Below are 24,871 nucleotides of genomic sequence, written 5' to 3'. Positions count from 1 at the left end.
ACGAAGGTTCAGCTGTTTGCGGTGATGGTTACGGGTTGAACTACACACTATTCATGAGGGAGCGCTGTCCGAAACTCCAGACGACGGTCGGGGACCCGGTCCAGCTGATTCCAAAGCTCGAAAGGCAAGCGGTGTCCTCGTTCGAGTGTTCCGCCTCACTAGCCCGCCGGGCTCCCGCTGGAAGACGGATTTGCCGCGTCCCAGGTATAAATTGTTGTTGTTGTTGTTTGGTTTGGTTTGACTTGCGTGTATCATTCAAGATTCAGTGAGATCACCGTGGTGATAGCCTTTTGTCAAGGCCTTCTCGCTGTAACGGGCGAACGAAGCGAGCCTAGCCGAGCGTGACAGCGCAACTCCACTCATATGGCCTCTCATCACCATACGGCGAGAGGGCCTTGACAAAAGGCTACCATGGTGACGGAGAGGAATACAAAAAACAATGCCGCACCAGGAACAATACGCCTTTCATATTAGTCGGTGTCTTGATTTTTCTTTCTTTCTTACGTCGCTTAAATAACAAAACACAATTTGAACCTAAACATGTTTTGTCCTTGTCTAATTCTAGGAATTGTCACAGGGTGTACGTTAGCTTCTTTGTTTTGCACAAATTATATCACTCGATTGGCCTGAGACTCTTGAAACCTGATGCTCGTAAAACTCATCATCATTAGATTATTTCAGCACAACACTTTTCCTGTTTTGGGAGGTGGGGTCCCAAAAAGGAGATTTTATGATTTATTTCATCACTACGATTTGAGACTTCAGAGGAAATGACTTAACGTCACCTTCTCTATAAACGTGTCATATAACGTGGTTGTTCTTAAAGGACAAGTTCACCTTCATAAACATAAGGATTGAGAGAATGTAGCAATATTAGTAGAACACATCATTGAAAGTTTGAGGAAAATCGGACAATCCGTTCAAAAGTTATGAATTTTTGAAGTTTTTGTGCAGTAACCGCTGGATGAGAAGACTACTGCAGTGTGTGAAAAACTTAGATGTCACATGCGTACAACAATATAAGGAAAATATAAAGAGAATTTCACAAAATTTCATCTTATGAAAAAAGTACACATTCCCCCGACTCGTTACCGACAAATGTTATGGGTAATATTATTCCCCCTACCTTTAGAAAGAGGCAAGTCAAGTGCTCTTTTATTATGCGAAAAAAGTGAAAATATGTTGAATTTTCTTTATATTTTCTTTATACTGTTGTACGCATATGACTCACAAGCTGTAGTAGTCTCCTCATCCAGCGGTTCCAAAACAAAAATTTTAAAAATTCATAACTTTTGCATCGATTGTCCAATTTTCCTCAAACTTTCACTGATGTGTTCTACTAATATTGTCGCATTCTCTCAATCGTTATGTTTATGAAGGTGAACTTGTCCTTTAATATCCGACCGCTTTGAGAAAGATTTCAAAATTTGAAATTCTATTTCTTTCTTATATGAAACATACATTTTGTTTATATTTATATATATGTGTATATACCTATCTCTCTGTCTCTTATATATATATATATATATATATACATATATATATATATATATATATATATGTTGACTGAAAAGATAACAAACTTTGCCATCGTGTAAAATCGTACCCTATAAGATCAAGACTCCTCCACTTTCCTTTTTCTTCTAGACTGTCACAGTGATCCATGTGCAAACGGCTGGTGCGAAGAGACTATTGAGAGTTTTGTCTGTCACTGCCTGCCTGACTTCACTGGCGCCAAATGTTCAACAAGTGAGATATGGTCATATTCCTATTGAAGTGTATTGGGAAAATTGATCGTTCTTCTATGCTCATGTGGGCGTTTGTCTAATTGGTTGAATACTTAAACGCATGCGTGTGCATTCACTTAAATGTGTATGTATGGTTGTGTGTTTTAATGTAAATAGTCCCGTGGAGGTGATTTCGTCGCACCTCCACGGGACTATATCCCAACAACTGACATTAACGACACGGAATATTATATGCGTACTAAAACACCGTGGCCTACTAATCTATTGTTATGAAGGGCAGTGAAAAAAAATGCTTATCCAATACTTGCGAGCCAGTGGAGTAAAATGGAGACAAAAAGGGCATTAGCCTTCAATCGTAGCAAGTATTTTTGTCTCTGACCAAGATTCTGCCTGGATAAAAAGTTCAGGTCCATTTGACCCCATTTATATATAGCTATAGAGTTGATCTAGACTCAGGAAGAATGGGAGTAAATTGCAAGCAAATTACAATTGAAATGGGACAGATTGTTGATGAGGATGGCTATGTATTTAAAAATACCAATGTTGATGTGAGTCTCTGCGGGTATAATTATGATTACAAAAAAAAAATGACTGAAGAACACATTTGAAGGAGCCTACATTAGTTCTAAAGGAGGTTCTGCACAGTATTGGAAGGAGAAAAAGAAGAGGATGTAGTAGTAGCAGTAGAAGCGTGGATGAAATTCAGTCAAAACTGAACCATGCTCTTGAGGAGGTTTACATATGGACCCCAAAAAACAAACTGCTTCTGAATATTAATAAAACTAAAGTAATGGTAATTGGGTCTAGGCGAAAAGTTCAAACTTTAAATGTCAGCAGATTATGTACAGATAAGATCAACCCCAGTCGAATGTGTTTCTCAGTATAAATGTCTTGGAATTATGATAGACGATAATTTGCAGTTGAACAAGCAAGTTGATACAGTCGCCCTGCAAGTAAAGCAAAAATTAGGTATTCTTAGAAGGCTCAAGGGAGCGTTCAACACTCACTATCTCAGCCTATTATACTGGGGTTATATCCTCCCACATGCCTTGTATTGTTGCAATGTATGGACCAACAGGTCACAACAAAACTACGAAACCACCAAAAGGTTACACAAGCGAGCCGCTTACATTATAGCTGGCTGTTCATGGGAAACCCCATTCGCGTAAGTGCTCAATCAACTTAATTGGCCAACGTTACAAACATTGTATTCAAAAGCAATGGCATGCATGACATTTAAATGTGTACGCCATCTTGCACCCTTTTTACTCGCAAATAAGTTTGTTATGCATGATGCAGTAGCCCAACGCGTTACACGCAACTCTGGGCAGTGCAAACTTGAGATCCCGAGATGTAATACCGAATTTTACAGGAGATCATTTGTGTGCACAGCGGTATCTCACTGGAATAATTTGCCATAAGAGACACAATGTTCCCCCAACTTAGGTTTGTTCAAAAGCAGATTATGATATGTGTGAATCTAGAGACACGATGTTCCCCCAACTTAGAATTGTTCAAAAGGAGCCTATGATATGTGTGTTTTATTATCGAGATTATTTTTTTTTTCAATGACTAACACGGTCTTTCACAGTTTTATCGGTTGTTTGAATTGTGCAATAAATGTTATTGTTGTAGTTTTCCTAATTCATTTTTGTTCATTTAGAAACGTTGTAGTATTCATATGTCTTTGAAATTGTTCTATAAGCGTTATATGTTTGATTTTGATTGTATTGAATGTATATAATATTTTTTTCTTTTTCTATGTTTGTTAGTAAATGTAATTCTGGAATGTTTTATGTTTTGTGTTTTTAAAGGGCTCCGATGAAAACCAGCAAGTGCTGACTTTGGCTACCCTTTTTAAATATGTGAAATAGATAAACAAATAAAGAAGTAGTACTCCACGGGGAACCCACCGTATCGGTGATACTCTTTCGAAATGTCCTTCTTTATCGTCATCATCGGTATGGAGGCAATCCTGTTACTTTCAATTATTTAAAGGCGTATTTTTTATTTTGTTTCCTGTAATTCATTTACAAAATCTGTGTTGTATACACGAGTATGTATTGATGCATAATAATGATTGCAGTCAATGACAATATAAGAGTTATGAATATATAATATACACATATATGAATGTATATGTATAATATCATACATACATACATTCATATACATAATTATTGCGATGAATGACATTCTAAATTACATTTTTTTTTTTAACAAAATGAAATTACTGCACACGTCCGCGACTATAGCAAGGCCTACCTTGATATAAACGTTTTTAACGCCACTTTTGCATTTCACCTTCACACTGATGGCAGGAACGGAAATCATAAGTAGTACCGAGGAGGTTTTGACTCCCTCAAAAGCAGCAACGACCATTCAGTACACAAAACCAACCGCTGACAACATGTGCACGGGTGATTGTCGGTCCACTACCCAAGAAGCTTCCTCTTCAGTGGATCTTGGTACTTCGTCACCAAACGTCCGGATCAATCCGCACACTTTCTCGACCTCGTCGTCAGTGACCGACGAGAAAACGGAAATACCTCACGTCAGCACGAGTCGACCAGCAATACAGATTACACCAGATGCGACGGTGAGGGACGTAACTTCGGTGACAACGGAGGATATTGACACCAAGAGACCGGAAACACAAACTTCAGCACGTGGGACCACTGACAAGGTAACCACGACGACAACCGAGAATGTTAACACCGAGCGACAGGTTACACAAACTTCAACGCGTAGGACCACTGAAAAGGCAACTACAATGTCATCACTGCACGTCATCACAGAGGGACAAGTAACACAAACTTCAATGCCTAGGACCACTGAGAAGGTAACAACACAGCCATCATTACATGTCGACACCAAGGACATAACACAACCCTCAACACGCAGGGCTACGACAGCTGCGGCTACGCCATCTACGGCGGATATTACAGGAAGGGAAGCAAACCTCCAGACGACAACGTCAGTTATGTCAGCGCAGGCGCCACCACTGCGTACATTTGGTAAGCCATTGACAGAGAGATACAATTTGTTTTCGCTTTCATTACTCTCTGTTCTTTTTCGTAAGTATCACAAACTCAATTAATGTTCTCTTTGATTTTGTGTGTTATATTTCAATCAAGACGATCGCGTAGAAAAAGAAATGATAGCCCAGATTTCCTGCCACCTTACAAATGGCTTTTTACTGCTGCGCAAAATGCTCTTTGCGTATCATTACATTACTGAAATGTGATTTTTATTAGTATGGCCTAGTGAGATGTAGACATCAATATTCACAATTCATAGACTTTAATTTCCTATAAAGCATATGAGATCCACGAAAGTTTGCGGTGAATTGATTCACAATATTTTCGAAACTGATTGCATCGTAAAGGAGACAGAATCACCATTTAAGAATTTTATTTCAATAGTGACTTAACGTCACGATAATTAGATTGGCACAATTCCAATTTGCTCTTTAATGCTCAATTACGGACTTTGACGAACCAGTAAAGGACGAAGAATCTAAGTAGATTAAACACTCTTCTCTCTTGCGCTTGTTCTCCTGGCAGATTCATCTCGCATCAACTGTGCTTTATCTAGCTGGGACAGTGCCAAGTCTTTCTGTAAAGTCCTGACCGGTGTCGAAATGCCCGTACCCTTCAACTCGTCCCACGTCAACGAGCTGGTCAATGGTGTCGACCACCAATGCGGGGTAGTCGGGTATCTCTGGTTTCGCTGCAAGCACCGTCATTATGACTGGAATTGCAAAGTCAGCGACACCGGCGACAGACAATCTCTTACTAGCATATACTCAGGAACACCTGGTAAATATGCCTATCAATAGAATTATAGAAATGGGCTTGGGGTCTGAAAATGGGTGAACTACTACGTGTGCTCATATACTTAAACATTAACTCTCTTTTCACCCCACATAGCGCATACAGGCATAGTCAACGAACTGTTAACACAAATGATAATTAAAAAATTAAACAGTTTCCAACTGCAAAGCTGAATAACAGTCATCAGAGGAATGGTTCTCTTACTTTCGTGGATCCGCCACTTCTGGGATGACCCCATCAGTGAATATCCGATTTGTTGCACTGTCAGAACGCCTTTCAAGCTGACAAATTTTATATTTTGATGTTATTACATTGATAGTACAATTGCTTGTGTGCTTGTGAAGCATCGTGTCTCTTTTTAAAAAGCGGGCAATTCTGAGCTAAACGAAGTATACAGGGCGTTATGTCGACCCCCAATGTTTTATCACAGTTTACGCCTCAAATCTATATTTCATTTTCCACGTAATTTATTACCAACATGGGTGCAGCCAAAACAAACGAACAAACAAACAAAACAAAGCAAAAAACGAATGCCACATTTTATATGAACGTTGTGGGTAGTTATCGTAACAAAATAAACGCTAACGTATTGGCAGTAAATTGATATCATAATATACCTATGCTGGGAAATGCTGGCACTTTAAAAATTTGAATAAGTAAAAGTTTCTACTCGGCTCACTAGGTGGAATTCTGTTTGTTTGTTTGTTTGTTTTTTGTTTGTTTGTTTGTTTGTTTGTTCGTTTGTTGTTGGTTTTTCTTTTTCATCTTTAGGGTCGTATTCACTTGATGCAATAATCTCTATTTCCCATGTTGTGGAAAGATATGCCGTCTTTTAATGATTCGAAAATCTATAGCAAGCCATTCTGGGAAAGTATTTCCCTGAGATAGTGATAACATAATAAACAATATACTGACAAATGATTTCAGTTTAATTTAAAATGTAGCAGGATCAGATAGAGCCGGAACGTGCAATGGAATCCGAGAGCTATATTGTTGTATACATCTTTTTGAATTGTAGCACTTTATTATAAATGCCACCGAGTAGAATGACACAGCTTTACATATGTCATGATCTGAAGCTTGAAGAACACCCAGAATGTTGACTATCAAATGTTGTGACTCTGTTTTCTTTTATTGTTTAAATTTTTGTTGGTCCTTTTTTTTTTCTCTGAATCACACTGTTAGAGTGGTTTGACCAGTCTCACAGCACACGGGATGGCTGCATGGCAGTAAAGGATGGAAAGTTCTACTCCCTCGACTGCAACATAGCTAGCGCCCGATCGGTATGTGTGTAGAAATCGCAACAGCGCCATCTACCAAACATCCGGCATAGCGGGCAAAATTGCGTCACGACAACGACCCCTTGTTTTCTGCACGTGTATGTTTGTACAGCAACAGTTTTTCACGCATTGTTACCAGTAGGTTCAGTAACGAACCTACGTCACTTTTCGTGTGCTGAACGTTCGTATGGTATGTCACGATGTAAATGAATGCAGTTCATGGATAAAAAGTCGTAACCACCAATTGAATTCGGTACTTTTCGATCGTGTCTGAGTGTGACATTTTCTGATTTTCACGATTAAAAGGGAATTCTACCCATATGTGGCTTGAGAGAAGGCAGCAATATTATTAAAGCATGATTTATTTGTGTGAAGTCCAAGGAAAACATAATTGCTATCCGGAAGTTCCACAAAATTTACTTTCATGAAAGCACACATTTCTTCGACTTCTTACAGACGAATGAAGGGTAATATTGCTCCCTCTGTTTTCCGATTGAGGGAAATAAAGTGCTCTTTCAATATGCAATAGAAATCATATCGTTATCCCCCAGTGGCGTCGCGAACTGTTGTAGTCTTCTCATCCAGCGATGCATGGCGGCACCGAAACTTTTAACATTATAACTTTCAAACGAACTGTCCAATTTTCCTCAAATTTTGCTACTAATATTGCTGCATTCACTCATGTATACGTGATCATTCCCCTTTAATTATGGAAATCAAAGAATTTCATACTCGGGCACGATAGAAAGGTATACTGAATTCACTTGGTAAATACATCGTGGAATACGAACGTTCAAAACACGAGAACTAGAATTGCAACTGAAACATAGGATCATTCTGCATGCAAAACCACTGTTAAAGCCCGTTGTTGCATTCGTCACTACTTGTACTAAAAGAACTAACAATACATTTATACCTGGAAACTGGGGAAAATCTCCAGGTTAGATCTGAAATACTTCATCATGTGGTTTTAAATCAACTCAGTTGGAAAATTTCGATTTGAATTTCGTTATTTGAGAGCGATGAGCTGATTTTGTATTCACGTCTAAGGCATCTTAACATGGTACTCTTTTTGTGGAGTAGATTGCTAGGAAATTTAATCTCTACTTGAAATTGTATTCTAAACATGAGCGTATTTCATTGTCAAGGGCATTACTGTACTACAAGTACACCGAGCCGAAGACGTAATAGATTATGCCATTTCAGGTTTCAAAGTAATTCAAGATTGATGTTATTTGTCAGTCCATTTGTTTTATTTGAATTCATTCTTTACCATTTATCACAGAAATTTTTGAGCTTGAAGTATCGAATAGACTTTGTGAATCCGCTGTGTTTGAAATCATGAAGTAGTATGCCTACATGTATTTTGACTGGGCGATGGAGAGAAGTTAGAGTTAAATCTCATTATGCAAACTTAAATCGACAATCTGTTTATGAAACCTTTCTATAACATGATTGTGATGTCGATTACATTGATTTTGTGTGGTTTCATTCCAGCACCTCTGAGGTGATATTATCGTCACATCGTGTTAATTGCATATGAGATTATGATCTGGGTGATGTTCGTTATTCCGAAGGTTCGTTAGTACGAAAATGAAAACAAGGTTTGCACTCACGAGCATTCGGAATTGCAAACTTTTTACTACTGATATTTTCGTTTTCAGATTAACGAACCTGTTCTTATTATAGCATTAACGAACCTCCGAAATAACCAACTAACCAACCGGAATAACGAACTGTAAACTATGATCGTGACCATTTTTTGAAATGCCATAACTATTGTGATTTTAATGAGATTACATTGGAACTTCTACCGATCTTTTTGACCGATACTACAATACTATTGTTGTTGATAAAGTTTGGAGTTGAAATTAGTTTTAGAAAATACTGTACTTTTATCTACATAGATTAGCTAATCAGACTGCGACGCTGTCAATTGTTGATATAGAGAGTGCAACTGTGACTGCGAGATGCAGTGGAAATTGTTTGTCGTCTTATACCGATAAAGTTTGTTATAAAATGGGTTCAAGAATGTAGCCAATTGGAAGCGCTGAAATGAGTCAGGTGTGCGTGCATTAATTTATCACTAACATGCCCGGCTTGACGTCACAATGTTTACACTAGCAGTGCGCACTCAATCAGTTGTTACAAGTGCGTCGTGCGCTACTATACGCGCTGTCAATCCTGTAAACAACTTCTAGTTCGGGCTGCCGGCCGGCCTTTCTTGTGCATTACATGTGTGGCGTACGTATACTCTTATACGTACAGTATTTATATGTGCGGGATTTCCAAGTGCGACGTGCGTAAATGTTTGGGACGAACATCTTCGGACATCTTGATTCTTGAGCGAGTGCTACATGTAGCTGACTGGTATTGACCCACAAAGGTACGTGAAAAATGCTGTTAGTTTTCGACCCATTTTATAAAACAAATGATGCACAGGATTATTTCGTGGCGTTAGTGGAGATGCAGCTCACTCTCGGGTCACTAACGCACTCTATCCTGTGCATCATTTGTATACTATTGAACTTGCTATTGATCGTGCAACTAAACGCACGTTCCTTGATTTGACCGTTGAGCTGCATTTATTAGTTCAATTTCATTTTCGGATATTGCAGCACTTTGCACATTTGCTAAAACTTTCCTCCTTTTTAAAAATGGAAATGATGAATGATGTCAAATTCCAGTTGATAATCAGCAGTTTCCATATCTTGTGTTTTATGCAAAAGCTTTATTGAGTGGATCGTGACTTCATTTCAAGAAAACTGATTTTGTTTATTGGATGACTTCTTTATATTCAGTAGTGTTACAAATGGTATTTTGTCGGGGTTTTTGTTGTTGTTTTTGTTAAGTTTCACTCATTCTGTTTTGTTTTGTATTGGATGAAAAACCCTTCGTTATCTTCACAGAACATACAGCCATATCAACACACACTCACACACACACAAAAACTAATTTAAAAAAAATCATAAATAATGATGGAATGCTTAATACTAGCATATCAAAGCTCGATGGATCTCAACTTCATGCTGTACCCCGGGGAACTTGCTCCGAGGCTCATAGCATAGAGTTAAGATCCGATAGCAAATGATATCCACCATACCCTAGAAAAGCAGTCTACATCTGTTTTATAGACCGAATAGAATAATTAAAAGAAACTGAATTTACCTGGTCGATCGTGATTGTCATCATCGTTTTTGAGCCCTGATAATTTATCGTTGATTCATGTTATGAATTATGTTATGTTTATTATCATATCTGCTCTTACAAACTATTATGTATGATAAATATTCATTATGTATGATGTATATATATAATACATAATATATATGTATATATATATATATATATATATATATATTACAACGAGAGGAAGTCTTTTTTTTTATTTTTATGTATGAAACCGATGCCTTGTAAGTATCAGTGTATGGTTCATGTGGGCATAACATATCGTAGTTTGCATTGATATGATAAATATGTGTGTATATTACATGTATATGTATATGGGGCCTTTATGTATAAATATGTAAACATAAATGTTTATGCACATATTTTATATATACATATATATGCAAACACACATGAATAATCATATATATATATATGTATATATGTATGTATATATATATATATATATATACATACATATATAATACATGTTACACTATAGGTGTTACAAAATAATAGAAAACACTCACATTGATATGAACAATAGCTAAAGAGTGTGCAATTTTGTTGGAGGTAATTTGAAAATGAAAGCATGATACAGTTTCATTAGATTCAACATTAATTTTTCAGTAAAGCCCCAGACACATAGACATCCCGGATCACCCCGGACCACCCCGGATCTGATCCGGGGAGAGATCCGTGTTGACGCCGGGAGGCCAAAACGGCAACTTTTGGAGGTCAAAAACATCCGGCGTCATCCGGGGATTGCCGTGTTGGCAGAGCAATCCGGGGTGCTCCGTGTGGCTGCCATGTAGCTGCCGTGTTGATCCTTGTAGCTGCCGTGTTGATCCGTGTAGATGCCGTGTTTGTCCGTGTAGACGCCGCGCTCTTCCAGCCTTATCCGTGTAGCTGCCGTGTTGATACCGTGTGTACAGTCATACCAGAATCCCGGATCTTCCCGGATCTCCCCGGACGTCCCCGGATTTCCCCGGATCACCGTGTAGATCCTTGAGCATCCGTGTTTATATGTGACTGGGGCATCAGGTTTCAGATTTTGCTCTATTTTCAACCCTCTGTAGAAACCTTTAACTTTGCACAGGTGTTATTGGTGTGTATAAGAGTGCGTGGTTGACACCCAGACAATGGTCCTGGACAATGGTCATGATGGGAATGCTCTATTACATAATCATATAGAAATTCCACTATCCCAGCTAGTCTTTATTCTTTCTGAAATGTGGTGTATGCAAGCACATGGAAACATGTGCTTCCTTTTTTCATGTGCGTGCATTTCACCCTTTGCCATGAAATGAAACCAGCAGTGCCCAGGGCAATCCACATGAATAATTGATAAAGCATTCATGTGCCTTGCAGCAGAGCTCTGAACAGGTGGTAGCCATGCCCATTGTTCAGGGCCATTGTAAGCATACACTCCCATACACGCCATTGGTTCCTGTGTAAGTTCAAGTTTCTATACAGAGGGTTAGAATTTGATCAAAGTCTGGAACTTAACAATGAAATAAATCGTGGATTTCGTGAAACTAATATAGGCCTTCATATTCAAATCACCTCCAGCTAGATTTTACACTATTCAGCTATTATTCATATCAATGACAATTTTATCTGATAGTTTTTAAACTATGAAGGATCAAAAGTGGGAAATGTTTTTTGTAACACCTAGTACATACATAATGGATAGTCTATAATACAAACGCACAAGGACAGAGTTTCTCTTCCCAAAATAGATTCACATAGAGATGTCCTCATTAATGTTTTCTTCCATTGCAGCGTCATCATCCACATATTGTCACTACACTGGAACCACATAACGAAGAACTACAATAAAGTTACTCCGAACACTTTTGTATTCACATTCATCTTTTTTATATACTGGACATATCTACATCACATCTATTGACAAGTTTTCTTGTACACTATCAGCGATTTGTGTTAACTAAAGGTCCATCGTACATATCCATAATTTAATCTAGCGATTCACACTAACGTTTTTGACACACGTAATGTTACACATGACTACAAATTACACGATGCCACAAATGACTTTATTCTTTTTTATATATATAGTTCCTTAAATACAGATAGAATAATAAATATTTCCACATATGATTGTGGTTTTATTTACAGCAACGCAAGTTTCAATTCATAAAGAGAAGACCCGTGAAGCAAAACAGAAAAGATACAAAGACACTACGTTAACATCTGATTTCCTCTTCAATTAAGTTCGGAATCCACTATTTGCAACATTATAATGCCTTTTGTCTACCTCAAATTAATACTACTCTGACCATATATTCGCTACTGTCGAATCATATGAGAAAGATCTTTGCAAGTTTTGGTAGTTTTCCGTTTCGTGCTTATATACCGAAGGGGAGAGCATACACTTTATAAGTGTATAATTATACTGGCTGATTATCATAAGTAAATTGGAAATACAAAACGCACAAATAAAGTTTTGTCCTTAAGGTTAATGCTGATTGCAATTCACAAGATTCGAGGAGAAACATACGTTAAACAATATTGGTAATTTATCCGAAGCTGTGATGTCTAAGGTCTTAATGAAACATTAAGCGTTAGTGATCCTTGTTTGGCCACGTTGTGCTTGAATTTCAAAATCACAAGAGTTCTTTTTTACATATACGCTTACTTAAAACCGTTTCTCTACAATTTAACAGAAAATGTTCAGTTAAAACAAAAGGGCATTCTTAAATTCGACAGTATCATGCCCATTGTTAAATATTCTAGTACATGAAACAGTCAGCAAAGACAGTTTGACAGACACCCTTTTAGAGAATCAAAACTGGGCATTTCTCCCTTTTTTACTTTTTTTTTTTGGTTGATATGCATTTCAACGAGCATCAGGAGATATAGATGGCAATGAAAACTTGATACCATTTGCAATGCGTCATTTTATAAATGCACGGATTAAAGGAAAACTGATGGCAACTGAAAGATGAAGCTTGAATTGCCAAATTTATAAATGACAGGAAGAAATAAATACTTTCATCGATCAAAGACAATTACACAGAAAATTACAAAAACAATGAAATTATATGAAATTATCCTATTTCATTTAGGTCAAATTATCAAATTTCATTCGAAACAAGACTTTCGTCAATAACTTAGACAAAATTATGAATTTGTGATTTGGCATTCCATTTCCAAGTACAGTCAAGTTGTAACGACCGTGTCATGATAACAAGGAATCCTTCATTACATCAAAATATACATCCTTTGCAAATCCTGGAATTTTGTACTTTATTGTTAAATCATATTTCAATTGTCAAATCAAATCATTGTTCGGAATGTCGTATAATAATCAAACATTGTTCGAATATTAAAAAAAAAAATGTTTTTTAGAATTTATGTCCAGCAACTTTACAACGGATTAAGAAAACGATACTTTAAGAACTTCGCTGATCAGGAGCTGAATTCAATCATTTTCACTCATACATTTTTTTAAAGAAAAACAAAATTGAGGAAATTGGGTGTTGTTGCCTCGCTCCATCGCTTTCTTCCAGAACTGTGACAGACCGGCGTAGATCTGGAGCTGAAAGATAGGAAATGGAAAATTGAATAATTAATTTGTTGTGAATTATGACTGAAAGTTAATCTACAATGCACCTCAGTATGGGTAATGATATGTCCCCTTCCCCGATTCCACTGTTTGAAAACGTAGTTCCCTCCCTCCGCAGAAAGGACGAATTAAACCATGGCAAATCGATCTTTGCAGTTCATACGTGTTAATAGGCAGCTTATAAGGTTCAGAGTTCTGAAGATGAACACAATCACCTAACGTTTTTAATGCAAACAATTACGACTATACAACGAACCATGCTGGAAAGAACACAGTGTTCCACAGTGTGAAACACAATGTGAAACACAGTGAACACAGTGTGAAATCTCTTCACACTGTTAAATTCGAGCGTTTGAACAATGTGAACACAGCGTGAATCATCAATCACAAAGTGAAACAGAACGTTACTACGCGAACTCTCTGTGAAAAACCACACCACTGTGTGAAATCATCTTCACACTGTTAGATTCGAGCTTTTTCACATAGTCGACTATGTGAACACAGTGTGAACACACTGTGAGACATTGTGTTGTTTCCAGCGGGGAAATTTCGATATAACGAAAGAAAACTGCCCGTCCCGAGGACTTTGTTATAACAAGAGTCCACTGTACTTTCAGTTCCCGGCGTAGAATGTGTACGTCACACTGCTGACTTGTCCTGCATGACAGGGATAGGATAGTGGACCTGTCTTCAATCCCAGTTCTATAGAATATTCTAAATATCAAAGCGTGACCACATTTCAGGCACACTTCGTGATTTTGTTTCCTAATGAAAAGGAGACGAATCGTAATGTCTTGCTTTATTTGCCGTTGATCATTAATGTCCAAAAATTAAAGCAACCAAATTGTTTAACCAATTTGTGACTATGATCATGATAGAAGAGTATTTATGATGCGAACATTATAGCTTCAACTGGAATTTAATCACGTCATTTCGACACCTTAAGGTGACGATGAATAACAAATATTTACTTTTTTGTGGGTCAGAAAGATATATGTCACTTATTACGATGTTTTCTAAGTGCACAACAAAACACTTCCTTGAAAATATTATATTGAGACAATTATATGCCGAGCCAGGTTTTCCATGAGGTGCAGGGGATTATTCTCCTTTTATCAATGAAAAGACACTGATTACTTTTGATATCGTTGGCTGATTTCACTCAACTTGTCCAATAATGAGTAGCTGTTTTCTGTTTTGGTTTTTCTCTTTAATTCACCATGATGTAATCATCCTGTATCTACTGATATATGTAATTCCCGTTATAACGAAGTCCTCAGGACCGACAGTGTGGTTTTCTTTTTTGCCGTAATATCGAAAATTCGTTATAGCCGAACAAAAAAAGCCTTTAAAAATTATAAATGATTTGGGGGACCTGAATTTTTACTTCGTCGTAACGAGAGTTTCGTTATAACCGTATTCGTTATAAAGGCGGTGCACTGTAATGAAGAGATAATTGATTACCGTTGATGATTTTTCTGCTCGGATGATTTTATTATCTCCTCCTGCCAACACGGGTCATAAAGTCCAGGTTATTCCGCACCGCCTGCCTGTTCCTCAGCGCCGCTAACGAGTCCATTTGATTACGTAACGCATCGACGGCGGCCAGGCGGAGCCCGAAGTTCACCTGTCTTTTACCAAACTCTGTTTGACAAACGAGAGGAGGGGATGGAATTCAATTTGCTGCAAATGTTATCATATTCATGTATTTCATCATTCATTTCTTCATAGTTGATTATTAGCGTTGTAGTAATTTGTCAACCTTTCATGATGTGCAACATAATTACAATGAAAATAGAAATTCACGTAGATAAGGGCTAGACATTAGCGATGAGCCGATGGCCTGGTGTCAATAGAAAATCTACGTCAGGCCACGAAATTTCCAAAAAGTGTCTCTTCTCGTGGCCCGATCGGGCAACTAAGATTCAAAACGGATTGTAATGTTACCTTTTATTTCGGTCCAGTACTTTTTTGTTTTTTTTTTTGGGGGGGGGGGAGGGCAACTAAAATTTCAGATTACAAGATAGCAGTGGTCCGAACTGGCTACCGGATGGAAAAAAGTCAGCGTCAAGCCCTGCGTAAATTAAAAACATCCCGCAAAATTAGAAAGGAGAGTCGATTGTATGTAATGCTTTTTTTTTTTAAGCCGTAGGGTTTATGTGCAAGAAACTAGAGTTTATCGACGTTTCCCATGTAGAGGGTTTCGTCTTCACATGATGGTATGTAGGTCAAAATCAGAACCTGTTTTGAAATAGAATGAGATCAGTATACCTCTAAAACCAGCTGCTTCATATGCATGTTCATAAGTGATACTTCAAATTAAAGATCCTCGTCATTCTTCCTAACCTATCCATGTTGTCTCTCCTTAATCTCCTTTGAAGATCGTTTTCATGGCGGCAAACACTAAGACATCCAAGACAAATAGCTTTGCATTTCAATAATCATTGCAATGATGGACATAAACTCTATTATGACAACAAGCATGAGGTTGATGTTGATGATGATGATGATGACGCGTTACTATGAAGCGATGGTGATTAGAATAGTTGTCAAATTTACCACCACTGCCATCAAAATATAGGAAAATTGATGAACCATCAATTTTGTGTAAGATCCACTAAAAGTGTAGTTGTTCGATAAACCTGGGTGTTGTACGATCTGAAACAAGCCTATACATCCTCCGAAGAATGCGCACCACACAAAACCATGCACATACCGTAAGACCTCGAGCAAATAGTATGTAACAAAGCCTTTGGCGCAAAACGAATTAATTCAGTTCTGACTGTTGATTCACGTAGCCTCAAAATTATCCCACAGAGCTTACTAACCCTGATTAAAAGCCTACATAATCGAATCTGAGTAGGAAATCAGAGATATTTGAAAAGACGGCGCCTTTATATAAAAAAGCAACAACAGCAACAACAACATCATCACACACACAAGTTAAGCCGGAGAAGAAACCGCATCGATTCTGCAGGACCTGCTTCGGTCTATCTGATTTGCCTATGACAACTACTCCAAAGCGATAGCAGCCCACAAGAAGTGCCCCCCCCCCCCCTTGTGTTTATGCTTGAACAATGGGAAAAGGCCTCGTCTGCGGAATTTTAAACCATTCAAATCAAACTGTTTTATGTGTTCTTGCCTTCAGTTTCTTCGTCATTACGTGTGTCCCTTTTGTTTCCATATGGAGTACCTTTACAGGAAGTCCTTACTTCAGAGGCATCTATGTGTGCTCTGTCTCGTAAGATGTCAATCGTGATAAAATATGGCGCCTTACGATATAATAAGATTCATGATTATGTTATGGGTGCTTTTGTCTGTGTTACTGGCCAAGTAATATCTGACCAGTGTTTCGTTGAGTGTATTTTGTTTTCTTTCTTTTCTTGGGGGTGGGGGTGGGGTACGTTATTTGAAATTAAACCTACGGGTAAAACAATCAGTGCAATTTGTTTCGCTGCGGCTAAGATCTCGCATTTGCGCCATTTCTCGCGGGAAAAGTATGAGCGGGTAATAAAGGGTTTGCGATGATCACTAATGGAATATTCATCTGTCGCACCTCGACTTTCTTCTCATCTGTCATGCAATGTCAACACGGATTTGCACATTCGGTGGTGGTTGGTTCCGCGCGCGATGTGTGGAGAGCTTTAAGCTGTTGTCTCCAGGGCGCAAGTATTAACATGATTAAAGATCATGGAGGAGACATTTTCTTCTTCTATTCTTCACCTGGGAGGTATAATACGTTGTCGTATGTTGTTTGATTGTTAGGACTGGACAAAATGTGAATGTCATACCAATAAGAAGATTGCATTCGCAATGTTCCGACAATGCACAAGTATTAAAGGTTTACCATTGGGAGCAGTGATTTAAAAAGAAAAAATGTTCAAAATATCACATTTGATGCATATATGTGTAGGTCAGTTGTATTACAAAACATCCTACCATGTACAAACTGCGCAATAATATAAGGAGATATTACTATTTTTCTCACTAAACCATTTTTGCTGTAGACGGTTTAGTCTAGAAGCATTTTTCCGATAACTTTTGTTCACGATAACTTTAATGTAGATTTAACAGTACACTGCAAAAAGTCCGGTGTTAAATAGTGAACACCGAGCTGGTGTTAAATTTTCAGTGCTCATTAATGGTGTTAAAATTAACACCCCCGGGTGTCATTTCCAAATTTTAAACTGTTTTTGAAGAGTTTCTTAGTAACTGCACTTCTTGTTGATTTTTAATTTAAACAAGGCGATCAAGAGTTTTACATTAAAATACTAGATTTTTGAAAAAATGTGAAAATAAATTTACACCAAAGTAACACCAGCTGGTGTGGTCTCTTATTGAAGCTGGACGGGTGTTAAACCATTGATATTAACACCAACAAATATCAAATCAACACCATGTGGTGTCATTTTTGAATTAACATCAGTACAGTGTCAAAATAACACCAGATTTAAATTAAGTCAAATTAACACCACGAAGTGTCAGGTGAACACTTTTCAACACCATCACAGTGCATTCTTAACACCTGTGGGTGTGGTCCTTTATTGAAGTTTGATCGGTGTTAGATTTAACACCCGTGGTGTTAAGTCTAACACCGATGTTTTTACAGTGTAGTTAACATTAATCATACTGATTCAAATTTTTACATTGGTTGTTTCTATCCCTAATTCACATTTTAGAGCTATTTTGAAGCACTGAAGCTGTGTTTTTGTTTCACCTGGAAATAGTGAATAATGCCTTTAAATTTAGAAGATCATAGTATCGTTTGCGGGTTTTTTTTTTTAATATTCCGTAATCAGCTTTTATATTGGAAGAATTTATCATATTATGTAGTATCGAATAACTGAAATTGATTGGCCGAAGTACACACATATCCCGTTTCCGCTTCAAATTACAAAAGTAAACAATAGCTGTGATTCTAAAACAGAACCGCAATTACGTTACTCCTATTTTCTCAAATAATGAATAATTGCATCCATCCTGATATATATATATATACATTTGACATAGATTTCTTCTCATTCTACAATGACAATGGCTTCACAAGACTTATCAACACGTTTTGTTGAAGTTTCGTTTTAAGTCAACTCACCGTCAGCATGCTATGGGTCAAAAAGTCATCAGTTTGCAAACAAAGTGGTTACACATATTGCGTTGTCAAACACCCACTTGAGTACGAGTTGGAGCACATGACCTTCCATGTGATATCAAAACACGTTTGGTTATGACATATCCTGCCTAACCTGTAATTAGGAAAAGTTGAATTTAATGCCTCGTAAATTTCATAACGATTTTTTTTATGATTACTTTTCAGGAATCATTATCGTTACCAATCCAAATTGTTTTTTTACGCAGGAAGCTCGGCCCGCTGTTTTCCCGGAAAATGTAATAGGCGAGGGAGTGTCGGGCAAATTACGAGCGGATATTCGGTTACGTCTAGGTCGATATGAGTGGGGAAGTGGGTACTTCTCCAACATATTTCCTTTGCCTTTGTTTGGAAAAAAATGGGAGTAAAACATAAGAGCATTTAGACGGGGCTTTCCAAACAAGAGGACACTCCCTTGCCTGCGTCATCATGTTGTTGCCGCTCGGCTGGAAACTGAAGCTGACGATCAATAAAGCGTGGCGCTAAGCTGACTGACCTTCCCGACCGTTTGAAGTGTCTGTCAATCCGGTCATTTTGAATTTATGGGTCGATATATTCAGCCTCATTCGTTTCCTGTCATGGTAACCTCAACAAGCTTTTCAGTGGAGGAAGTTGATGAAAAATCGGGTCGAGAGAGAGACACTTTCGAGCCACCTCGTGTGTAATTACCTTCCCTCCCATAACAAATCTTCTCTTTAGTCATATCTCCTTAGTGACTGCAATATTTCTCAGTGCATCGCACAATGTCAAACCGTCATAAGTGGGATGTACAGAATAAACATGTATGTACGCCTCATGAGTGATTATCAATGTAAATATTGTACATTTTATGTGTATGTATGTGTGTGCTTGTGTGTTTATGTGTCTGTGTATGTGTTCCACACCTGACAGAAATCATTGTTATTGAAATGACAGGTGAAATGTGCATCAACCCTATACACGGATACTTTCGCTCTATACTATTCTACAGTTACAGTTCGTTGATCCGAAAATGAAATTAGGTTCGCAATCACTGAGGTTTGTTTGTACGCACTTTTTTTTTTGCTAACCCTCTCTTTACTATAAAGTCTGTTTTCACAATATCAGTGGCACAATAACATAACCGGCACTCAATAGGTTAAACACAGTTAAACCCGATTCTTTCTATTTAATTCATAATCGCTGACATTCTTCCGCCCAAAAACACTGCTCTATTTTTGCTTCTGTTAAAAGTATTTTATCTTTTCATTCAATTTCCCAGTCGAAACTGTTGAAGGAAGTGGATGATATTATTGATACGTAAAAATGGTTCCTAAAGTCACCGTACCATGATCGGAAACCAGCCTGCGGGAAGCCAGATTCTGAAGGTATTTGCTCATAGATTTGTAGTTCATCGGCGACCGCGCCACGGGCTCGGCGACGACCTTGCCGGCGTACCCTCTCTTCCACTCGCTGTCGCCCTCGGTCTCCTCGTCGGCGTCCGTATCGTAGAGCATGAAGCACTGGCCGAGGGATGGAAGGCACGCGAGGAGAACGGAGAAAAGGGCGAGAAGTAAGACGAGTCTCGATGAATCGTTCATGGCTGGGTGTGACTCGGCTTTGCAACCGTCGAAACCTGGGAACAGGGAAATGAGGAAACGTCATGGAATCATGCTATCACTCACAAGAAAACTATGAAAAAACGGACTCATAAAAAAAAAATGTATATATATATATATATATATATATATATATATATATATATATATATGCACTGCAAAAAGTCCGATGTTAAATAGTGAACACCGAGCTGGTGTTAAATTTTCGGTGCTCATTTATGGTGTTAAATTAACAACTCCGAATGTCATTTCCAAATTTTAAACTGTTTTTTGAAGAGTTTCTTAGTAACTGCTTTTCTTGTTGATTTTTAATTTAAACAAGACGATCAAGAATTTTACATTGAAATACTAGATTTTTGAAAAAATGTGAAAATAAACTTACACCAAAGTAACACCAGCTGGTGTGGTCTCTTATTGAAGCTGGACGGGTGTTAAACCATTGATATTAACACCAACAAATATCAAATCAACACCATGTGGTGTCATTTTTGATGTAACACCAGTACAGTGTCAAAATAACACCAGGTACAGTGTCAAATTAACACCACGAAGTGTCAGGTGAACACTTTTCAACACAATCACAGTGCATTTTTAACACCTGTGGGTGTGGTCCTTTATTGGAGTTTGATCGGTGTTAGATTTAACACCCGTGGTGTTAAATCTAAATCTAACACCGATGTTTTTACAGTGTGGCAGAGGGGAAGGGAGGTAGAAGGGAGAGGAAGGAGGAGGAAAAAGAATATGATGATGATTACAACTGACGGACAATCGCCCTTCATCGAAGTATATCTTCAAAGATTATTCAGCATCTGACTAATAGCCATAATGATGATGATGATGATAATAATAATAATAATGATAATAATAATAATGGCACACATACTCGAGTGGGACTCAAACCCCGCGACCTCCTGATTACTATATAGGCGTCATTTTAGACTGGTCCGATCCCTTACGCCGTAACCAGTAATCTTTATAAGATATGAACTGACTTTCTCGAACAAACTCCGACCGGAAAACGACAGGAATAATGAAACCGCTTCAACTCTAATCTTTTACTGATTTTGAGTTGAAAACAGAAGAGAAAAAGACTGAGAGCTGCAATTTTGACTCTGTTAAAGTGTTGACATCTATGATAATGATTCACGACAATTTGCTCCTCCACCACACCCCACCACCTGCCATTCAAAGAATCTCGGACAGAACTTTTTTCTCAGTTTTATCCAAGTTTTTATCCCATTCATTTGTTTATTTATTATAAAAGAGCCAGTGTTGAGTGTGGTTGAGGGGGCCGCGGTCCCTGGGAAGAGTCCAGACACCATGTTCTTTCCAGCAGAGTTGTGAGTAATGCTAGGCTCTGGGGATCGACGATTCATTCGTTACCATATTTCTTTGTCTACATAGGGATACATTCTCCAAAATATTGGCTAAATGCCTGATGAAAAAACTAGAAAAGAAAATGAAAATAGAAAATTCGTGTGTCCCTCTTGCAACCCTGCAAATAAGATTACTTTCATTAGCTCGTATATCGTAGAGGTAGGTAATTTAGATCTTTCCTCAGAATGATAAAACTGGAAATTTCTTTATAATGGAGGGAGAAACAATAGTTTTTGTATTTAATTCCAGTGAATTTATTATGCCCATCCCCCCTGAAAAAAAAAAAGTCAATCGTTATTCTCCATAGAAAAGGTGAGCGTATCATCCAGTGACATGGGGTTAGCTTTGTTCTTTTTATTTATAAACTCTTATGTGCATTACAGTAAAATTCATTCACGATCTAATGGTCAAAGACATCATTCTTCAACAATGCAAAATTTCGTGACTTTTGAAAAAGGTATATATGACCTTTAAATCGAGTATATTGCAACGAGAAAGCAAGGACTCAACGAGGTGACACTGACTTGCAGCCTCGAGGGATAGAGGGCGCTGAAACCGGACTCTCTCTGCCCGTCACGGGTCATTTTCTTGCAACTGGTATCTACCTTCGATCCTTCTCCCCAAAAAAGTGTGTCAACGTATTGCGAGGCTGGGATTACACTCAACTGTGCACATGGTGCTCGTTAATCATCCCAGAGAAGTATCGATGGCACACTTCCGGCTAGTCGCGCCGTATCCATGCGACTTGAAGACACACAATCTACCCTTTAAAAACATGACATATCTACATAATCGTAGATGTTGCGCGAGTAGGAGGTTGAGTAGCAGATAACACACACTGCTGTTGCTGCCTATTCCACTTTCTTGTGATGAAAATGAATGTTTACTCAACATTTCACTCTCACGAAGGAGGTACTGGGCTTGCTAGAATACCTCATTGGAAATACAAAGAGTGCACCAAGAAAATAATATGTTCTCTCTCTCTCTCTGTCTCTCATTATTTTGTAATAAACCGTTGCTTATTTTGTTGACTGTATATGTGTGTTCTGTTTAAAGTATGTCCAAGGAGGTTCTTAAATATACTTCCTTGGTAAGACAAAGGAGAGGTCTGGCCTCGTGAAATCTTCAGATTATCACATAGTTTACTGCTTGTTATCAAGTTCGGAGGTTCATGTTCCCGCTTGATCGTTTGGACCACCTTTCCGCTCTCCACTTCTTCACCGACCTCAAGCATCCTCCTATCCTCTCATCCCATCTTTCTGTCATCCATTTGTTCTTGCGAAAATAAAGTGGAAATAAATTCAAATAAAATAAAAATCACACCATCATTATTCCATTGAGCTAACGGAGTAGCGCAATGAACATGCAATTAATGCAATTAATGATTAAGGGCGGTGAGTTGGCTCAGTCGGTAGCGCGTCTGCCTCACGATCTTAAGGGCCCGGGTTCGAACCCGAGTCTGGACTGAGCAACGTTGTGTGTAATCATACCGTCCCTCTAGCAAGAAGCAAAACACTCTGTCTCTTGGATAGGACATAAAATGGAAGTCCAGTGTATGAGAGAGTCACAACTCATGCACATAAAAGATCCCACTTCATTCATTCATCGCAAAGAGCAGGATGTTTAACCCGATGAAGTGGTCCACCTCACATCCAACTGGACTCAATGGAAGGCCATCTTAACGTAGCTTAATATGGGCTATCCAGCCATCTTCTCAGATGGAAATGAACAAACAAACAAACAACAGGCAAACCAGAATGACATGAATATGGTGTCATGAATACGCATTTGTACAAAGGGGTGTGGCCTGTTCGGCCCACATTGAAGAGTTCAGTGATCGAGATTGGGACGATGCCGCTTGAGGCGAGGGAAGAATAAAGTTTTCTTGTTACTTTAAGTACATTATCATGGTGGTGGTGATTTGTTTTATTGTCAAAATGTGTGACATGTTGTTGTGCCACCAGAATTTCCCTCCCTTCCGTAATAATGGCAATTCGGTCATCAATAAATTCCTTAATCACGAACGTGGAGTATCTCAATGGCGATATACGTGTGTGCCATGTCATCAAGACGAGCAAGATTTCGTTGGGAAGGGCTGTCATGTGCTGACAACACAAAAGTTCGGGTTACTTGTGGGGAAAATCAGACTCTCCATCCCATTGTTTCATCTGCAAACAGCTGAAATGGCATCCTTTAACGAAGAAAAAAAAAGAAAGAAAATATTTTGCTCTTCTCAATTTAGCGCACTATTTTCTTTCCAACGAAATACCCCCAAAAAAAATAGCATGTCAATCGTTTTGATTTTCCTCAAAGCGTTGCGGTAAAATGTGTTAATCAATCGATTTCAATCGCGTCAGCAAACGTTCTGAATACCGAATAGAATCTGTTTCCTCCGCGTGACGGGTAAGCTTGGGACTCTCTGTTTGTTTGCTCCCGTTCTGCTGGTAAGATGGTATCAACAAAAGGAAGTATTTTTGGTACATTGTATCTCGTAATTTGCATGCAGGCCCACAACTGAATGAGGTATTTGCCTCTTCTTCTTTGCGCGGTTAATACACTTTTCTCACAGAATACCTTATCGGTAAATGTAAGTCATTATGAATCATTCCGTCATCGACATGTTTAAAAATAATACCGTCTTCCCTATTTTGCCAGTGATCCAGGGCAAGCAACAAACAATAGAACCGAATGCCACCTTCCTTTTCTTTTTCTTTTTTTTGTGGGGGGGGGGTTGCTGTTCTTTTTATTTTATTTTTTGGGGGGGCTTTTGGTTGGTTTTTGTCTAATGTGTGTGTTTTTTATTTTCTTTGTTTGTTTGTTTGTTTGTTTGGGTTTTTGTTTTGTTTTGTTTTGTTTTTAAGGGACTACTTCTTTTCTGTATAATTACAGCGTATATGTAACCAGCTCATTACGAGCAAGAAGTGCGTTAGGAAAGCGAGAGGCGGTGACCGGTATTTTCATATCCTGTGTATATATAACTCCTGACTACAGCACGAGGAAGATCAAGATACTTTCATTACAGACAAATTAAAGTAAGGGGTGGGGAGAAGAACAATATGTATGCCCTCTGATATAATTCATCGCCAATGTTTTCTACATTGATGAACTCTGAAACACATGTACATTAATTGAACGTACAAATAATGT

General features: G+C 38.2%; 1 protein-coding gene across 1 annotated transcript in view; it reads right to left on the bottom strand.

Moving 5' to 3' along the window:
* Positions 1 to 13,066: 13,066 nt before the first annotated feature.
* LOC139742595 (uncharacterized) overlaps positions 13,067 to 24,871 on the bottom strand; it is a 38,848-nt gene continuing 27,043 nt past the window's right edge. The window contains exons 2-4 of the mRNA XM_071653124.1: positions 20,077 to 20,364; positions 15,089 to 15,268; positions 13,067 to 13,597 (exon numbers count right to left, since the gene is read on the bottom strand). Of these exons, the coding sequence (XP_071509225.1) occupies positions 15,120 to 15,268; positions 20,077 to 20,329 (402 nt within the window). The 5' untranslated portion in view covers positions 20,330 to 20,364 and the 3' untranslated portion in view covers positions 13,067 to 13,597; positions 15,089 to 15,119. The remainder of the gene's footprint in view (positions 13,598 to 15,088; positions 15,269 to 20,076; positions 20,365 to 24,871) is intronic.

Source organism: Diadema antillarum, unplaced genomic scaffold (assembly GCF_040938485.1).
Source record: "Diadema antillarum isolate AM-2024a unplaced genomic scaffold, OU_Dant_1.0 seq00001007_RagTag, whole genome shotgun sequence".
NCBI lineage: Eukaryota > Metazoa > Echinodermata > Echinoidea > Diadematoida > Diadematidae > Diadema > Diadema antillarum.
This window is presented reverse-complemented; position numbering and strand designations above follow the sequence as displayed.